Source organism: Amphiprion ocellaris, chromosome 4, assembly GCF_022539595.1.
Source record: "Amphiprion ocellaris isolate individual 3 ecotype Okinawa chromosome 4, ASM2253959v1, whole genome shotgun sequence".
Taxonomy (NCBI): domain Eukaryota; kingdom Metazoa; phylum Chordata; class Actinopteri; family Pomacentridae; genus Amphiprion; species Amphiprion ocellaris.
The window spans coordinates 37,592,551-37,612,965 of NC_072769.1; the positions used below are offsets into that span (position 1 = coordinate 37,592,551).

At 40.9% G+C, this 20,415-nt stretch overlaps 1 protein-coding gene across 1 annotated transcript; it reads left to right on the forward strand.

Annotated features, from left to right (window-relative positions):
* The first annotated feature begins 1,460 nt into the window (after positions 1-1,460).
* LOC111587651 (cAMP-specific 3',5'-cyclic phosphodiesterase 4C-like) lies at positions 1,461-19,120 on the forward strand. Its single transcript, XM_023297696.3, has 17 exons — positions 1,461-1,703; positions 2,736-3,484; positions 4,443-4,577; positions 5,723-5,850; positions 5,959-6,141; positions 6,225-6,264; positions 6,507-6,577; positions 7,232-7,394; positions 8,919-9,012; positions 9,109-9,266; positions 10,963-11,061; positions 11,170-11,334; positions 13,179-13,278; positions 13,371-13,525; positions 15,124-15,246; positions 15,343-15,525; positions 16,861-19,120. Exons 2-17 carry the CDS (start codon positions 3,443-3,445, stop codon positions 17,872-17,874), a joined length of 2,853 nt encoding a protein of 950 aa, XP_023153464.2. The 5' UTR covers positions 1,461-1,703; positions 2,736-3,442; the 3' UTR covers positions 17,875-19,120.
* The last annotated feature ends 1,295 nt before the right edge of the window (positions 19,121-20,415 follow it).

Sequence of the window (20,415 nt, forward strand, 5' to 3'; positions counted from 1 at the left end):
ATCTCTCTCCTTCACTTGCATAATTAATTGCTGGGCTGCTCTGCCTCTCTCCCCCTCTCTCTCCTTCATAATTAATTGTTGGGTTTGATTTAGTGGTCTGTGCAGGATTTTTTTTGGAGGTAAAGCTTCTTTGTGCAGTCACTTTTGTAAATAGGAAACGATCAGCGCAGGTCCGGGGCATAAATCAAATCTAGATAATGCCTATAAAAGCTGATGGGAGAATAACAGAATAACGTCACAGCTTCATGAAGAACTGCTTGTGTGTTAATTTGGATGTTGTCGGTCAGTTTGTGTTATTGTGGAGCTGTAATGCTGACATCAGGAGCTTTCTCAGTGTTAGGTGTAGATTTCAGAGCGGGATGCAGAGGATATGTCCCGATAAAAACATTAAAGAAATAAAGAACTTTTTGAAAATTTGAAAAAAACACTACATTTACTCACTGTGACTGAATTTTGTGATTCCCTTTGCATGAATACAGACAGTTCCAAAATAAAATGATACAGAAAAAGTACAAATTGGTTAATAAAACTAAATGTTGGATGCTAAAAGAAAGGCCCAGATACTTTCTTAATGTGTTCACCCCAATGCTCATATGAAATCTACACCCTTGAAAGTCAAGAGTTAAGAATCTTAATGTTACTGTGATCATTAGGGGCTTTTCTACTGACATTTGGTTTATGATCAGTCAATCGATCGACTACAATACTCTGATATTTGATTTTTTGATTTAAGCCCTCTTCCACACAAAAATGTTAAATATTCTCTGCTTCCAGCTTCTCAAATGTGAAAATTTTCTGTCTTTACTTGATAGAAAACTGAACATTTCCGGAGCCGACGAGCAAACTGTGTTGATCCAACAACACAATGTGAATATGTCCTTCTGTTGGGCATTTTTCACTCATTTCTGACATTTTGTAGCCCAAACAATGAGTCACCATTCAATAGCAGCTGTTTCATTTGGGATCAAAGTCATCAAGTGCAGCTTAAAAACCATCTCAGTAATCATGTTCATATTTTATTTTGTTTATTTATTTTTTTTTATCCAAGATGAAATGCATGATTCATGTTTTCAGTGTGTAGATGTGCAGCGTGTCCTTGAATGGCCGTACAAGGACACAACAAACGGGAGTGGGTGATAATAGAAACAACAAAAACAGGAAACATGGGGGATTATTGGGATTCTGTTGTATTTTTAATATATAAACATGAGTGGTGTGCTCCAATAAAAATGGTGGGTGGGTTATGGATGGAGAGCAGGAGCGCTGAGCATCGGTGTGTGGCTGCTAATAAGAGGAGAGGATAAAAAAAGAGAATAAAAACAGGGGTGCCGATGGAGAGAGGAGGAGCGGTTGTATGGGATTAATGGACACACTGTGAGGGAGGAGGAGAGGAGGGGTGACGGGCTTCTCCATGGAGGCTGTGGTGGAGGTGGGAGGAGGGTGGTTGGGGGAGACCACTGTGGCAGGGGAGAGGGAGGAGAGGGAGGAGAGACAGGGAGGGAAGCTGGTGAAGCCGCGGATATTCATGAAAACGCCAAGTGTTTTTTCTCTCTCTCTCTCTCTTCCTTCCTTCCTCTCTCTGGCTCCGTGTTGATCCACCGCTATGAGAGACGGAGAGAAGCGGGGGAGACAGGAGGGGAAGGAGGCAAGTGAAAGCAAGATGAGGCCCAGCCCATCTTGCCATTGATCTTCGGGCGATCAAGGTGAGTGAGTTTTTATTCTTACATCCTGCAGCCTGACTCTGTGTGTGTGTGTGTGTGTGTGTGTGTGTGTGTGTGTGTGTGTGTGTGTGTGTGTTGTACACGCGTGTCTGTCTGACACACAGCTCTTGCAGTGTGTCAGACAGACATGATGGCAGGACAGTCCTCACGTATGCATATGTGTGTGTCTGTGTATGTGTGCTTTTTTCTGTATAAATATATATATATTTGGGTTGTTTTGTAACAGAACAGCAGGCTGGTAGTTGAGCTGCATATTGATGCATTGCTGCTTGGTTTTATAAGCTGCTTTATCTGTAGTGGAGGTGGTATTGGTTGCTGCCATGGTGTGTGTGTGTGTGCGTGTATGTGTCCAAATTTCTCATTGTCTGTGCATATATATGTCACTGTGTCACTATGCATTTGTTGATTTCTCAGCACAGACCTGTTTTTGCATCTGAATGTGTGCCGACTCCGGTGTGAAAGTCCTACCGTTCAGAGGGTGTGTTCTTGGTGACCCTGGTAGGAGTCGTCTCCTCCGCTATCTGTCTGTGCAGCAGCTCAATCAGAAACACTCTGACATGCCGAATCTGTCCCATCCAATGGAATTAGGTCAGCTCGGACTGCTCAGAGTAATTATATAACATCACAGAGGTTTTGGTGTTGCAGTGTCTTCTCAGAATTAGCCACGCTGAAGACACAGGTCCTGCAAGGCCACCACAGCCAAAATATTTAGTCAGGGCTGCCCCTCTTTATGACTAATTCATCAGCCGACCAACCATTTCTTGGGAATTTCAGTCCATGGATTGCAGTATTTTAGTTGCATGAGCTTTGCATTATTGAAAAGAACTCACATTGTTTCATTGTTTCAGTGCTGAAAAGGATTGTCTCACTTACTGATGCATCAAATAAATTCATTACATAAAAGCAGGACAGTGAGTTCTACAACAAGGAAGGTTAGATGACTCAAAGAGAAAATCAGCTGCCAATTTTTGAAGTCTCGGTCTTACTAACTTGTAATTTCTGTTTTTTTCACAGGGAGGCAGATTCAAGGATGGATTCTGGCAAATCAAGCCAGAAGCTTTGACATTAAGGCTTCTCAGATGAGGTCGTGCTCGACGTGTCTTCCTAAACAGGATTTGGATCCACATGACCAATCAGACTGCAGAAAACTGACCTGAGATGGGAGAGACCTGATGCAGATTCCTCTATGATCCGTTTATATTTTTAATTGCTGTTCATATGGGATCACAGCAGGTTAATGTCATGCGACTGATGCTGCAAGTCGGATGAGTATTTACGAAAACTTGGATAAAGCTTTTCTTCAGCATCATGAACTTTGACCAGGAGCTTCCACTGGCTTGCCTGGCCAAAGGAGGACCACATGGAGGGACAATTTTGATTTTTCTTTCCTCTACCTTTGGCTTTTGAGAAGACAACAGATCAAAACAAACATCATCAGCCTCCATCTGGACCTGGAGCCTCGGCGGGGCATATAAATGCTCCTGTGCTGGTTTGCGGCAGCAGGACGCCTGATTTCGGCCACCTGAACACTGAGCTGTGGACGGAGTGCGAGCGAGGCGCTTGGCTGGCTGAGTCAGCTCCAATGGGGGCCGGTTGTGACCCGGTCTGACCCCGGTTTGACCTTGCAGTGACCTCTGACCTCTCCGGTCCTGGCTCTCCACCTGCTCTGCTGCCTGGGTTCCGGAACGCTCCGCCCTGGGGCCCAGAACGAGCCAATCAGGATGAAGAAGAGCCGCAGCGTGCTGTCGGTGACTGGAGAAGAGGTGAGGACCTGAACATAAACTTTGTCACTGTGAGAGTAGTTACCAGGCAGAGCAGACCATCAGAGTGGACCGTGTGTGTCTGTGTGTGTGTGTTTAATAGTTACAATGACATACAAACCTCATGACTTTCACACATTCAAGCTCTCTTTGTTCTTGCTGTGAAGGTCCGTGCACACACTCAGTGGGCAGTTTGCATCGTCCAGCCTGCGCTCACACAATGTGAACCTCTCAGTCTCAGTCCTCTATGTAAATGAGCCCCAGCTAAATGAGTGCTCTATGTAAATGAGATATTTTCTTCTAAAGGTGACGTCTTGCCTGAAGGACACAACACCCTGCATTATTCAGGTGCTCTTATTGATAATGCTAAACAGAGGTCCATACGTTTCTGAACGAGAGTGTGTGTGTGTACTGTATGTGTGTGTGTGTGTGTGTGTGTGTGTGTGTGTGTGAGCATCTTTCCACATCTGGGTCTGGACGACATCAAACGCAGCATGGAAGCAACACGGCACTGTTGCCTAGCAACTGCTACCATTCCCCCAGTGTTTTGTTGCTACGGTACTGCAGTGCAGATCAGCCTCTAAGAGCTCGGTCTGTAGAGGCCCTATCCCAGACACACACACGCGTAGTCCAACACATGCACACACACACACACACACACACACACACACACACACACACACACACACACACACACACACACACACACACACACACACACACACACACACATACGTTAATAATTTATAGTCTGTGGCAATTTGAGTATGGCAACAAAACAGCTGGGTTTGGTGCATGTGCCACAATGACAGCTGTATTAGTTCTTTTGTTTTTATTACTGGATCATATTTTTTTATTTGTTAGATGTACAACAGATATATTGTTTTTTTGTTCTCTGAAGATGTCTCTTCTATGCTAAATTTCACTGCTTGCCCTACCTGCCCACCCTGCTGTCTCCCAGGGAAATGACACAGATCTAACAGGTGCTGGGGAGAAGGCGGAGTCATCTCGCTACAGCCGATCTTATACATCCGGCGCCACGCTGGGGGCTGAGCTACGCAGAGGGAGGAGCAGAAGACTCTCGCCTAGTCTCCAGGTATTCAAACATTAGCATGCTTGAAGGTTGAGAAGCATAAAGAAGTCATGAAGCCTTTCCTTTCTGTGTCTTATATATGTAACCTGTCACCTAAAGTTTACTAGAGAGCTTGTACCAAGTGAAAGCACTCTGTTCATGAATGACTTTAACACGCTTTAGCTCATTACTTCAAAACATTTGTATTTTATGTTACACCAAACCATTTTTTAAGCCATCGTGATTTCATTGTATTGAACACCAAATTGGCAGAAATGGTTGTTTGAATAAAGTCCAAACCTTTTAAATCATTCTTTGCTTGAAATATACAATCATACAACAATGATGTAACACTGAGGAAATTATATGCATGGTCACTATGATGGGTTAGGGATTAAGCTGCACTTATCAACATTTTCTTGTAGTAGCAGGAAATCAAATAACTATGTATAATAGCAGGTACCTTGTAGAGATAAGCTTCGCTCCTGGTTTTAGTTTTATTCTTGAATCTACAACAGCAGGCAGCTATTTTCAGCCAAAAAGCTCTGATTCACACCTTGTATGCTACCTCCTCAGTACCAATACATATTTGGAGGAATAATAAGACAAAAAAAAAAACCCTGAATAACTTGTAAAAATGTGAATTAAAAAGAATAAAACTAGAGCTAGAGTGGTATTTAATGGAGTATAAAGAAAAAAGTATAAAGCAGAGTAAATATTGTACTTGTATTTATCAGGTGTTTGCAACATGACTCAAAACAAATGCTTATGTTGCACTAATTGTAGAAATAGGCAGATATTGGCTAACATGATTACCATGGCAACTTCATAAGGTGTTATTATGTTTGGGTGTTGTTGTGTTTCTTGTAATATATCTGCAGAAAAGTAACTGGCAAGAAGGCAAGGGCACTGCTGTTATGTGGGGCTGGATTTTTTTCCAACGTGTCGTCAACTGATTTCAGTCAACTTGAAAATTGTTAGCAAACATGTCAAATATACATTATTTAGATTTAATGTCTGAATAGTACAAGGTTATTAGAAGTAGGCCTAACAAGACAAATGCTAAAGTCACAGTAGCAATTCTTCTAAAATTGTCTGGAGTAGTTGCCTGGAAATCGCATTGCTGTCCATTATGTTCTGTCTACAAACCCCATCCTTTGCCTCACCAGGTACCCTGCTGGCTCCGCCCTCGAGATCGCACCCGATCACCAGAGGTCCTGAGCAACGTGTCGCGTCCAACAACTCTTCCCCTTCGTATCCCACCTCGCATCTCCATCACACAAGCAGACGCCGACAGGTTTGTACACGACTGAAGCCTTTATTCAGACATTTGATGTCACCTTGCAGAAAGCTTTATAGCACATCTTCTTTTCCGTCTTCTCTGATTCTCATTATCCCGATGCAGTTACGAAGCAGAAAATGGCGTGTCCCCGAGCCACACCCCTCTGGGCTCCCAAAGTCCGAGCCTCACCTTGCACACGTCCTTCCCCCAGGGCCAGAGAAGAGAGTCCTTTCTCTACCGCTCTGACTCGGACTACGACATGTCGCCTAAGACGGTCTCACGTAACTCTTCCCTCGCCAGCGAAGGGTGAGTGTCAGGGAGAGAGACATTAGCAATATGTTTACGGTTTTAACTTTTACAACTCCTTCAACTGTCCATTTTTCTCTTAGGCACACAGCAGAGGACTTTATTGTCACACCTTTTGCTCAAGTGAGTCTGACTTTTTAGAATCATGTATTCTAACACGGCCATAAAAATGTGTTTCATTCTGTCTCATACAGTCTCTCTGCCATTTTTTATAATTTAAGACTTACAAGTAGTGTAAAGTTTTCTATTTTGATTAAAATAGGGAAAAGCTCCATGAGACATTCACCTCTCATTAAGACATATATATTTGTCTGAGGTTCTTCTGTATTCTTACTGGTATTCTATGATGTTGTGTGATGACTTAGGTACTGGCAAGTCTGCGATCAGTACGGAGCAACTTCACCATCCTTGCCAACGTCTCCACACCAACAGTCAAGTCAGTACCACCTAATTCTTCTCGAAAGTCCCACTCATGCACACTCATAGTTCTCACTTAATAAATTAAACAAACAACAAACCGTGTTGTACTGGAGTGTATGAGATGTTAAAGTACTGCCACTAGTACTTTAAGTATGCAGCTTGTGTAAAGTCAGGCACACATTTTGTGACTACAGTTATATAATTCAGTTACTCATTCAGTCTGGTGGAGCAGTCAGTAGACGGAACTTGTGCACTGCTTCTTAACATTTTTAGCACCATCAAACTCAAATAATGCCTACTTTGTGCTATACTACTACTACTGCAGATTGTTATTTTCTCATTTTGGCTTTAATAGCACATCACACTGGATAAAGCAGGGGAAAAAAGCAAATATATACAATTTAGTCATATGAAAAAAACAGAGACGCACTTCATGTTTTATTGTGATATTCCCCTTGAACATAAGTAATTTAATATGACTTTATTCATCACAAAAATAAGATTCTTGCCACCCAGATTAACATATTGAAATACAGTAAATGGAAATTTAAAAAACACAGTTAATCACAATGCTAAAAATAATCCAGTCCAGATGCTCAAAAAGACAGTTAGGTTGTTAATAATGTGTTGCCTACCAGGTCCAGCCTGCTGACTAGCTGCTGTGTTTCAGGAGGTCTCCTCTGGGTGGGGTGTGCGTCAGTCCCAGGGCGACACTATCAGACCAGCAGTACCAGCAGCTCGCCCTGGACACGCTGGAGGAGCTGGACTGGTGTTTGGACCAGCTGGAGACCATTCAGACACACCGCTCTGTCAGCGAAATGGCCTCCAACAAGGTATGAAAGCCTTGATTAATCCACCAACCAACATATCAGCAGGCTGATATCACATCATCTATTTCTAGGTTGTATTTTCATGTATTTTGACTAAGGCCCAAAGATATTATCGGCCGATATTGGCATGAAAATGTAATATCAGTCAATATCGTTATCGTTTTTTTTGCCTATCATGAAAACCGATAAAATAATGCCTGGATTTTACCGGCATTTACCAGACTCATAGAGGGAGGGAGAGAGGGAGAGTGTGAACTATTGTTTGAAACAATTTTTTAAAAAATGGCATAAATATGGCATTTTTTCAATAACTTAAGTTAAAGCAGTTTTATTATTTTACACAGACAGTGTTTACATTTGGAAAGCCTTGTTCCATTTGAGAATGCATCCAATGGGACATCACAATAAAATGAGGCATGATGTGTTAATTCCACGACAAGAGATATGTGATGTTACCTAAAATTAGTTAAATAGCTCACATATATCGATATCAGTTGATATTGAAATTGGAAATTGAGAGTTGGACCATATCGGCATATCGGTTATTGGCAAAAAAGCCAATATCAGACATCCCTAATTTTGACACATATATGAAGGTACAAGTTTTTCAATGTCCTTTTATATCACAGTCACTGTCATTTTAATGGTAAATTTCATTGTGCCACTGTAATTCATACATAGTATATATAATAGTATTACACTGTTATAATGGCGTAAATCAGGAATGTCATTAATTACATATTGTACAAAAAAATATTTTATAAAAATCCCAACAACAACTTGGAATCAACATGTAAGTGTACAACGTCTTTCCAACTTCCCAGAGGTGTTGAAGAAATTGGAGAGTCATCATACTATAAATTTTTTACTAGTCACATTTTAAATTTGTTTCTACACTTGTCTTTCTGCTCTGTGTAAACACAACCTACAGTTCAGCTTTAAAGTCCCTGAACTGCTGTCACATTAAGCTGCTGTCACTAACGGCTTCATTATGGTGCTTAGGAGAGCAAAATATCTTGTTTTTACAAATTGCAGTTAGTGTACACGGGTTATCATTGGTGCAGTTTTAAATGAGATGTAGAACGAAGTGATTGGGAGGAAATATCACAGTTTTAGCTTTGGTTTGGCTCAGTTTTCCAACAGGACAGCAAGTCACAGAAGAGCAGCGTTCAGCGTTTCTTATTGTTGTTGCTTTTAATATAAGTTGCCTTTTGTGCTATTTCAAGGGTTAGCTGGTGTTTAAAAAGAAACAGTGGCTGATGAATGACTTCCCAATGCTTGAATATAGTTACCACTCCGACTAACTGTTGCTATAGACCCTAAATCCTGAACCAAACTGTAGCTAATACTCATTATAGAGGCAATGTAAAAATAACCAACAAGATAGCAGATGTCGCTACCAAAATCATATTTTACTGCAATCTTAGGCCTCCTGACTTCTTTAATTCTGTTTTGAATATCACCCACAGAAACTGAGGGCAGGATTGACTCATGCTGTAACTCTGTTGCGTTCTCATTCTGCCACAGTTCAAGAGGATGCTGAACAGAGAGCTGTCCCACCTGTCAGAGATGAGTCGCTCTGGGAACCAGGTGTCTGAGTACATCTCCAGCACCTTCATGGGTGAGTTGGACCAGAATCAAAGTTCTGTCCACGTCACATGTATGACTCAAAAGAAAAACAATAAATCCATCTGTGTGTTTGCCCGTCAATCTGCAGACAAGCAAAACGAGGTGGAAATCCCGTCTCCTACTCTGAAAGACAAGCCTATGAGTCACATCAGTGGAGTGAGGAAACTGTCTCACAGCTCCAGCCTCTCCAGCACCTCAATGCCTCGCTTCGGCGTCAACACAGACCACGAGGATGAGCTTGCCAAGGTGCTGTTTTCTGTTTGGGCTGTTCTGACTCGTATAAAATAAGTTACACAAATCAATCCTCGTTCAGACTTGGAACTGCGCTGCATCAACACGTTTCATGTCTGAAAATAGGATGTATTTCAGGACTTGGCAACTCTAGTCTTCTTGAGAGTTATTACTCCGCCAAGGAACGCGGTGGAGTTATGTGACGATCGGCGTACGTTTGTCTGTGAATCTGTCTGTCTGTCCATGTGCAACACTACTCAAAAACGGACTAACAGATTTGGATGAAATTTTCAGGGGAAGTCAGAAATGACACAAGGACCACCTCATTAGATTTTCACAGTCATAGTTTAGTATGTCGTCCTAAATGTGGAAAAAATGTGTCCAGGTAGCTCAACTGGTTGAGTGGGCGACTTATAAACAGGACTGTGTCAGAGATGCAAGTTTGATTCCAGCTCCTGGCCCTTTACTGCAGGTCTTCCTCTTTACTTACCTATGGAATAAAACCAACAAAAGGGCCCAAAAAGTGAAGTGTAGTGAAGAACTGGACCAGTGAGTCAATCAGAGACACTACAGATGTTCCGGGTCCATTCGTAGACACACTGCTAGAGGCTGAACAATCAAGGTTATTTTGACATGAAAGGGATTTCTGCCTTGTGATCATTGTTCAAAAGGCTCCAGACCTCAATGACAGAAGCCTTGACCGGCACTAACACTGGAGGTACTGGAAGCTTGCTAACACTCAGGCTAGTCGATATGAGTTTAAACCTGCAACAGCTGATTCCTTTTACCACTTTTGGCAGCAGTGCTACAAGCTGTAAACACTGAAATATTTTTACCTTATGAAGTTGTGCTAACTGGTATTTGCCTGTTTAGCTTTTAAGAAGAGTAACACCAGCATTAATTTGCTGTCATGTCTCTGGCCTCAATCTAAGTCCAGTTTTCCCTCTGCTTTTAGCTCTGCTTTGTTTTCCAGAACATCCTGAGGGAAATATCTTGACTTTCTAGCTGCAAAATGCTCCACTGTGTTCAGCAACCAGTTGCTTATTTTGTCTGTTTACATGTTGTTACGGGTAGCAGGTTGTCAGTTTTAAGGGCTTTTCACTCAGAACAGTTGAAAAATATGAGATTTAACAAAAACGATATAGAATTTGTATAGCCAAACCCAACAAATCCGAACTTTCCTTTGGATTCCTTGGGAGCAAGCACTTGGGATGTACTTTTTACATTAAACACAAGTCCATGTGAAAATAAATCAGCCCTTTACCCTGATAATGCTGTGTCAAAGCAGCACACATTCCTTTTAAAGTTTCTCCTAATTAATCAGGTAAAGGTGTTGGACATCTGCACTAGACTGGGAGCTGATTGATTGATTTTTCTAATTTTAAGGTTAATGATTATTAGCTTTATCTTTACGTGTGATCTGGGCCAGTTTATTTGTAATAAAAGTTCCGTAAGAGCTATACAATACTGATTAAGTCAATAAATGTGTTTTATTGTGTAGCCCTGTGATAAATCCTGCTACATAATCACATTTTGTCTTGACACCCTGTGAGCACCTGACAGAACCATATGGGCTTTTTACTCTCCAAATTGTATGTGAACAATTTACAAAGATGAAGCATTTTGGGATTGTTAGGATTTTTAAAATATTGCTTGATTTCTGACTTAATGGTTCATGTGATGTTTTTCTGTTGGTGTGGTTGTAAAACAGGAGCTGGAGGATCTGGACAAGTGGAGTTTTAACATATTCAGAGTAGCAGAGTTCTCCAACAACAGACCTCTCAGCTGCATCATGTACGCCATCTTCCAGGTAAAAACAGAGGCTGAATGTGAAGCGTCGCTCTCACCTGAAGTGTTTGTGTCTGTGCTCGTGTACGTGAGGTACTCCCATTTGTGACGATCTCTCCTCCGTCCTCAGGAGCGAGAGCTGTTGAAGACATTTCGTATCCCAGTTGACACTTTTGTCACTTATGTGATGACCCTGGAGGACCATTACCATGGAAACGTAGCCTACCACAACAGCCTCCATGCTGCTGATGTCACACAGTCCACACATGTCCTCCTGTCCACACCTGCTCTTGATGTAAGTCAACGCACACTATCTAGTGTTTCTGGTCAGGAGACATAGTAAAAAACTAAAGTTCAACAAAAGACAGTCATCGTCTTCACAAGTCGAGCATTTGGGTTCTTAAATCTAAGCCTGATGTAAAACTTTTTTAATTTGGTACTGAAAACTGACGTGATTTAACCTTTTGAGATCACTGTTTTTGTTTTACAGCTACCTCGCATCTCCAACTTTATAAAATAGTTGTTCACATTCCATACTGTAAAAAAGAAGCAAGCAACCAAGATAATGTTGTTAATGACCTGTGCTGGTATAATGCCACACAATAAAATAATAGACATTTTATTCATTTGTCAACACAAAAATATACGTGAGTGTGTCTGGAAACAAAAATCCTCAAAGCTCATTAGGATTTTTTATTGTCACATAAATACAGTTTAATTACGGTTTGATGATCAAGAATGTTCTGACATTTATGTTGCATTTTTTTGTCCACACTAGTACATAATGAGGTGAGCTGAAATTTGATTGTCAATAAATCTATTAGTTGATTTAAAGAAATTCATCTGCAACAAACATTTGATGATTTGATGGATAAACTAAAGGCCAGAAAAAGATCTGAACACTTACAGGCTTTAATGAAATAATTTTGTTAACTTTTTAAAACATTTTCTTCAAAGTCACATTTTATTCTGAAAAATCTTGCACAAAAGAACATGTCATAGTATTTCTATATGATAACATATTATTGTAAATTTAAAAAAGCTCTACTCCTTCACCTGTGGTCAAGGTAATTCTTTTGTGACACATTTCCAAGGGCATTATTTGTGCTATAAAATGATGTATAAACCTTTCATTACTTTACACTATGTCCTCTTAAAATAGGTTGAGTCGTGACAACACAGACACAGACTCTTGTTTTTTTACTACACCATGTCTTTGATGACTGGATCACAAGTGGACAGCACTAAATAAAAGTATAAACAACCACCAAGACACATCCAGATCCAATCACTCAAGCCACTTGCTGAGGTGGTCTGGTGTAGTTTTTACCACAGATCTTCTGTAGTGTAAATGATGTGTCCCTGACAAGCACATAAGAGAATAATATGTTATCAGTGCAGGACAGTATGTGTCATTCTGCACCATTGTCTTTGCCCTGCATGTTAACAGTTGGAATAGTCTATATATGTGTATTAGTCCTTGAAACATTTTTGTTTTCTTTGTTAACCCATTGGAAACAGATCCAGTGCTTGTCAGTACTAACTGTGTGCGATGTAGGCAGTAACAAAATCAGAACACAAGTGGACACCTGGACACCTCGGAGAAGCTTCATAAATACAAAGTGTCAACGGCGTTGTGTTCGGATCACTGAAATATATTTTAAAGCCAAGTGTAAACAGGGTCACTGGCATCTCAAATTTCATCTCATTTTGTCTGGTTTAAATAAAAACATTCATAAACATTTAAATTTTAGTTCATGCTTGTGTGTCGGCAGACTGTGCACGCCATTATCACTTCGTATTAAGTGCCATTTGAGACTCATTATTTTCACAGATTTTATCCAAACCAGTGAGCAGATGGGTTTAATGTCACACTGGATGCAAAACTTGCTCACTGAAAAGAAGACAGAACACATAACTATCCTGAGGAGGACAGAACAGAAAGCCTTTTAGTAATAAAAAGGGAAAGGAAAAATGGGGAAAAAAGTGAAATGAGTTCCTGAATATCCAGTGAAGTCCTAAAGTAACAACACTGTCAAACTACAGAGAGATTATACTTCAAATTTCTATTTTTAAGATCAGATTTTTGAAGCTCACGGACTTGCTTTTTATCTTCTTCTGCCCCTCTCGGTCTCTCAGGCCGTCTTCACTGACCTGGAGATCCTCGCCGCTCTCTTCGCTGCAGCTATCCACGATGTGGACCACCCCGGAGTCTCCAACCAGTTCCTCATCAACACCAGTGAGTGCACACACAAACACACACATTTGGAAACACATGCCTTGATATTTGCACAAGCTGTGTTCACACCCCTCCTCCTCCTCTGTGTCCAGACTCCGAGCTGGCTCTCATGTATAACGATGAGTCAGTGTTGGAGAACCACCACCTCGCTGTGGGCTTCAAGCTTCTACACCAGGAAAACTGTGACATCTTCCAGAACCTCACCAAGCGGCAGCGCCAGAGCCTTCGCAAGCTCGTCATCGACATGGTCAGGACCTTCTCTACTGCAACTTACACAAAACAAACTTCACTGTAAACAAACAGACCAATCTCAGTGATATTTCTTGCTCTTTGTTTAGCATTTCCTGCAAATGCTAAACACATTTAAATTATTATTAACTACATTCTTATCAGTTGCATTTAATTGCTGTTGGAGGTTTTAGATTGTTCTGATGATGTCTCAAAGGTACCACTGTAGGTTGTATTTAGGACACAATGACTTCAGGGAAGTTGACTTTTTCACTTTTCCATGATCAAAAACAACAGAACCTACATTTTAAAGCACTTCATTTAGCTTTTATTCATCATTATTCCTATTGATACGAATAAGCAGAAATGTGTAAAGTAGCTGCTTTTTTGGTTTGCTTGTTGTTTGCTTTTTTTGGATCTTTGAGTTAAAGTAAGTGAAGTTTATAGAATGATTGATTTAGTTTATTCAAGCGAGAATCTTGTTTTACAGTGAATCAGTGATTAATCATCCTCATGCATGACTCATTCATCAATAGTAGCCTAATTTTACACATGAAATTCTTAGATATTCTACAAAAAGTTGCATAATCTCAGTATTTTCTGGATCCCTTAGAATTTCATAAATCATGTTTTTAGGGAAGGTCAGTTGATAAATTCCTCCTGGTTCCCTTGGAGTTTGCACCTTGGTTCAGGATACGATCCTTTGTATAATTTTTTTTAATGCTTATTGAAAATATTGAAACTATACAAGTTAATTTTATTTCATTCTAATCTTATGAAATGTATTGTATCATGTATTTGGTCTGTTAGATTGTACCTTGATGTACATCTTGGTCAGGACTGTTGAAAAGGAAGTTAAATTAAAATTTGAAGCAAAATAGAATCTAAAATATTTTAGGTGTTTTGGAAACATTACAGTCAATAATTCCTGTCTTCACTGTGAGTCTCTACAACAACATACTGATCTGCCTTCCTGCTGATTATCTCAGGCAATTTAAGAACTGGATTTCCTCCAAAACTTGAGTGGCAGTTTTAAAGTAAAGGTGTGTTGACTTAAGTACTCATTCAACCTAATTTACAGCCTTTTTTTATTTATCCCCAGCGTGTTTATTTTCAGAGCAACTTACAATGACACAACAGCAGAAGTGGCTTTGATTCCCAATCAGAGTTTTTCCTGCACGGAGGAACTTTTGGCGCCACCCAGAAATTTTAAGGCAGCACCAAAAAAAAAATCACTAGCACCAAACTGATAAGAACTGAGAACTAAAATGTTACTTTTTTAACCAGTTTTAAAATTTGGATTTCATTTACTCAAACATAATAGATAGTTCTACATTTCAAATGGTCTGAAATAACAGGAAAATGCACGTTTTCTGTCAAATGATGTAATACAGACTCATTGCCTTCACTGAATGAAGATCAATCATGTTTATTGTCATGTGTACTTACCCCCCAATAGGCCCATTCTGAGCCAAGAGAAACTCTACTGTTGGATCACTGCTGATCTGGGAGCAGAAGTTAAAGGACACAAAATAAGAAAAACAGGAGTTTTGGAGAGAGAATAGTTTGAATCTTTGCGCTTCTTTCCTAGTTTGATCTTTCGGTCTGTGTGTGCAGGTGTTGGCCACAGACATGTCCAAACACATGACTCTGCTGGCTGATTTGAAGACGATGGTGGAGACCAAGAAGGTTACAAGTTCCGGCGTGTTGCTGCTGGATCACTACACAGAAAGAATACAGGTAAACAGTCATCTGCATCACAGCCATGCAAGCTGAGGCAGACAGAGAATCAATGCAACATGAAATCACTGTGCCGTTTTCTTGTGTGCTGTGTAGGTGCTGAGGAACATGGTGCACTGTGCAGACCTGAGCAACCCCACCAAAACATTACCACTATACAGACAGTGGACGGAGAGGATCATGGAGGAGTTCTTCCGACAGGGTGACAAAGAACGAGAGAGAGGGATGGAGATCAGCGCCATGTGTGACAAACACACTGCATCTGTAGAGAAGAGTCAGGTAATGACCTTCTCAACCAATGTGTCGTTCTTAATTTCATATTACAGCTCAAATTAGACCAAGAGCCATGATCAAGCAACTTTAAAAGCAAAACAGTGGAAACAGGGTGCAGTATGATCCAACAGCCCTGAAAATAGAATGTTTTCAAGCTGCAAACCGTTAGTTTCTGGTGAGACTGTCAGAAGTGTTAATGATCTTTTTTCAGGCCCTTGCTGGTGTGTTGCTACACAAAAGCTGTGCGATGTGGGGGAAGTAGCGAATTTCACAATGATGAAATGAGACCGCACAGGAAGACAGGCATCGGTGAACAGGAACAGTGCTAATATATCCTCACAAAGCCAGAGACACACATATTTAAGGGCTATTTCCAACTGTAGAGAACTGTTAATGTTTAATTCTTTATATGCATTGTTAATTATTGTAAGCACACCTACAAAATATAAGTTTATTCAAATTAAAATCAAGTACAAATGTGCAACATGTTATAAAAGCATATGTAGAATTTGAGAAGACTGATTTTACTTTTATATGTCCAAGGAAAACCTCCTCTGCATGTTTGCTATTTTAACAAGATTCAAAGTCTACAGCAAAGCTAGCAGCTCTGTTAGGCTGTACTTTGAACATATATGTGGTTTGGGTTAAAAGCTAACATGTTAGCATGTTCACAGTGATCTTTAGCTTTGTGCTAATTAGCACTGAACACAAAGTACAGCAGGGACACAAATGTTACTTTGTGTCCCTGCATGGCCCAAAGTAGCATTTGGGCCGCAGGGACACAAACACTCATAAACCAAAGTTAAAATCATGCGTTAGTGGCAAACCTGCAGTGCAGAACTTTTACCTCCCCCTTCAGGCAGTCAGATCAACAAAGATTATTGTTGACCGCTTTCTGTTGAAGATTAAGGATCTCATCAAAAAAGGGATTCCTCACCACTTTAGGGCAATAGTATGGCAACTGTTGTGCAGTGCCCAGAACATGCCAATCAAGGATCAGTACTCGGATCAAAAAAATCAAAAAGGACCTCCACACCTGATAAAACTTTTTCTCAGAGCCCTTCATCACAAATTGTATTTTTTCCAACTCAAGATGAAACAATACATCTTTAATCCAGTGTGATACTGTGGGTGGGGCAGCATCCTTCCATTTGAGGAGAATCAGACGGCGTGCTAGCAAGGTTGAAAAGGCAATAAGTTTCCGACCCCCAACAGGAAGTCCTAACTCCACATCAGTAATCCCAAAAAGAAACAAAAGCAGATTCAGGTTTAAACAAACTCTTAGTGTACAAGAAAGTGCTTCACGCATCCAAAGTGTTTTGATGATTCTTTTTTTCCCAGGTGGGTTTCATCGACTACATCGTCCACCCGCTGTGGGAGACGTGGGCCGACCTGGTGCACCCCGACGCCCAGGAGCTGCTGGACACGCTGGAGGAGAACAGGGAGTGGTACCTGAACACCATGCCCCAGTCCCCCTCACCTCCTCCAGACAGACACCTCCAGCACGACCGCTTCCAGTTCGAACTCACCCTGGAGGATCTGGAGCACAACAACCACAACCACATACACCTGAGGAACAGCAGCAGCAGCAGGAATGGGAGGGGTGGCCAGAGAGCCACCTGCGACGACGGAAACATAGACAGAACGCTGGATGGCCAGCCGGAAACGAACGGAGAGGAGCAGAACCACGTGGGAACCGAGAAGGACGACGAGGAGAATCACAACAGCAAACACAACGGAGTCCAGGATGAAGAAGAGGAGGGAGAAGAAGCAGAGGAGGTGCAGGAAGAAGAGCAGCATCAGGAGGAGCAAGTAGAAGAGGAAGCGAATAATGAGGAAGCAAAAGAAGAGGAGGAGCAACATCAGGAAGGAGAAGAAGAGCAGGAGGAGGAAGAGGGTGACGAGGAAGTGGAAAATGATGAAGGGGGTGAAGAAAATGAGGAGGCAGATGGACAGGAAAATGTAGAAGTAGAAGTGGAAATAAACAGAGAGAAAGAGGATGAAGAAGAAGCAGAAGTGGAGGGAGAGACAGAGGAGAATGAGGCAGAAAAAGAGGCGGATGTAGAACAAGAGGAGGGTGATACAGAGGAGAAAGTAGAAGAAGAGAAGGCAAAAACAGAAGATAAAGCTGAGGAGGAGGAGGAGGGAGAAACAGAGGAGAATGAGGCAGAAAAAGAAGAGGATGTAGAACAGGAGGGGGGTGATACAGAGGAGAAAGTAGAAGAAGAGGAGGCAGAAACAGAAGATAAAGCTGAGGAGGAGGGAGAAACAGAGGAGAATGTGGAAGAGGAAGAGGAGACAGCGGAGTTAGAAGAAGCAGAGGAGGAAGAAGAAAAAGAGGAAGAGGAGAGTTAGTCTGCTGTAAAATCACAAATTAACAGGGTCAGCGAGGAAAGGTTAAGGAGGGATAAAGAGGCCCGGAGAGGCTGCGGCAGGCAGCAGTGTGGCTGTAGCAGATGATAAACAGCTGCAGAAGCTCTTCTTTCCAGATAATGTGCTCTGACCACTTTATCATGTGACCCTCTCAGCTGAAGGCCAGTTCTTGCTTAATTTCAGCCGTCTTAAAAAGAGACGTTCAAGACCAACAGTGCAGCACCGGACAAACAAAACCTCTCCTTCCCGAACAGCCAGATTGTTGCAGCGAGCTCGTCAGCAGGTAGTGACAGACTGACTCGAGTCTTCTTCACCTGCTGTCTGTACATCCATCACTGCCGTCGGGGATAAACTGGGGCATAATAATAATAATGATGGTAATAATAATAATAAACAGGAGGGTACCTGTTTTATTGACCTTTTGTAGCTCCTGAAAATCTTTAAAAAAAAAAAAAAACCTGAACTGAAATACGTACATGCAAATAAGTGCGTGCCTGTTCTGCTGTTCTTATAGACTTCCACCCATCGTCTCTCGGTCACCGTCTCTGTCTTGTTGCTGAGGAAGATAACATCACACACACAGCGACCATTACCTAAGAACAACTGCTAAAGGAATGTTGACTTCCTCTGTTTGTCAGAAAAGAGACAAAAAAATGCAAAAAAAAAAGTCTGGAAAGTGTAGTCTGTCGTCTTATATTTACTACAAAACTTTCCACCTGCAAACTGGAGTGCACCTTTGGGCTCTGGTCTGGGAACAGTTAGACCTCCTCACATACTAACCTTAAAGCAACAATGCTGGATTTCTGAAACCATTTCTGAATACTACCGGAACTGTTTTCTCAAAGTGGAAACATTTTGCAGTGCAGCTCAAAAAGGCTGATCTGTTCTATGTGTCGATGTCAGTTCATGTTTAAGAAAAAAAAACACCCAGTATTCGTTCCATTGCGACAGATTCACCTGAATCGTGCCAAACTGTCCCACGACCAGCACTGAGCAATTCAGCCTCCAGGCATAGGTGGCTACTCGTCACGAAGCAATGAAACTCTGGGACCAGGCCAGCGGGTGTGATGGTCTTCCACAAATCCCTTTTTTTTGTTGTGTTTGGTTTTGTAAAAGAAAACAAAACATATTTGGCACTTTATCTAACACCCCTGTTACATATATGTACATAATAAACATGTATTTTAATCTGCTGATATCATATAATAAATACGATCAATGAAACTGATGGATTGGCTTCTTTTTAATGCAGAAGTACTTCAGCAAAGGGCCAAAACAATGAGCTGCAGTAATTTTGAGAATTGTAACTTTTTTTTCCATTTTCCTACATTTTACTGACTAAACGATGGCTAGAGTAATGAAAACTTCCTTATGTTTGCTTATTCATTTAAATATATCCTTGTAAATATAAGGGGAAAACGTACTTCCATGTAATTATTTGCTACTCAGCGGTTCAGCCTAACATGCAAAAATGTTAGATTTCAAGGAAATTCTGGTTTTCTCAGTTGTTGGTACCAAATTATCTTATTTAGAAGACAAATCTTCACAGTACACTGAAATAATTAGCCGATTGGCAGAAAAACAATCTATTTTAAACAACTTTTAACTATTCTAAAGCTGAAGTAGTCAGCAATCTGGAAAAGGAAAGAAATAAAACAAATTTGAAAATATAGCCCTCGTCCTGCAAGTCTCCCCTTCCACCTGATGAACACCACAGTCAAACTAAAAGTCCGTTTTGTGAGAGTCCTTCTTCTAACCCAGTGCTCTCATCTGGCTTTGTTGCTATTCATATTAACTGCTCTGGCAGGGTTCCCACTCTTTCCCTGAAATTATTTTCCAGGACATTTTCAGCCGGTACAGACACACACTATCACGTCATACACTAATACATTCCCGCCTCCCCTCATTCTTTGGAAGTGTTCTTTATTACAGTTGTAACTTGCATTTACCCAGATTGTTTCCATATTTATTACTCAGACATTTGATGTGCAGTCTATGGCTATAATTTATCTATGAAAAATAATTATGACAAATGTATGATAGAATAATGCAAACACACCCACAGATTACAGCGTAGCGCTTCACTAGCATGACAAACTGGAGTTACAGTGTTCAACTGGGTAATTCCCAACTCAACTTTCTCTTCTCTCTTACTTTCTCTGGTGCAATTCATTTAAGAATATTTGTATATTTTCAATAAATGACTGAAAAACAATTTCCTTTTTTTCATTTCAGTTTACTGCACAACTCAGATTTTTTACACATCTGGCACCTGCATTTCTTAAATCTAATTAAAATCAAATCACTGCCAAAATACCCAAGCAAATCATAATTTGTCATAAATATAACTAAAAAATCAAAATAAAACTACCCTGCAGTGCAGTAAGGTCAATATAAAACAAAGCAATGTCATTCTAATAAAAATGCTCCTCCAAAAAATTGCTCAGTTATTTTAGCTTCTTGACTCATGCTAGTGGTTCAAATAAACATGTCATAGTTCCAGTCTTCTCATTGTCAGGGTTC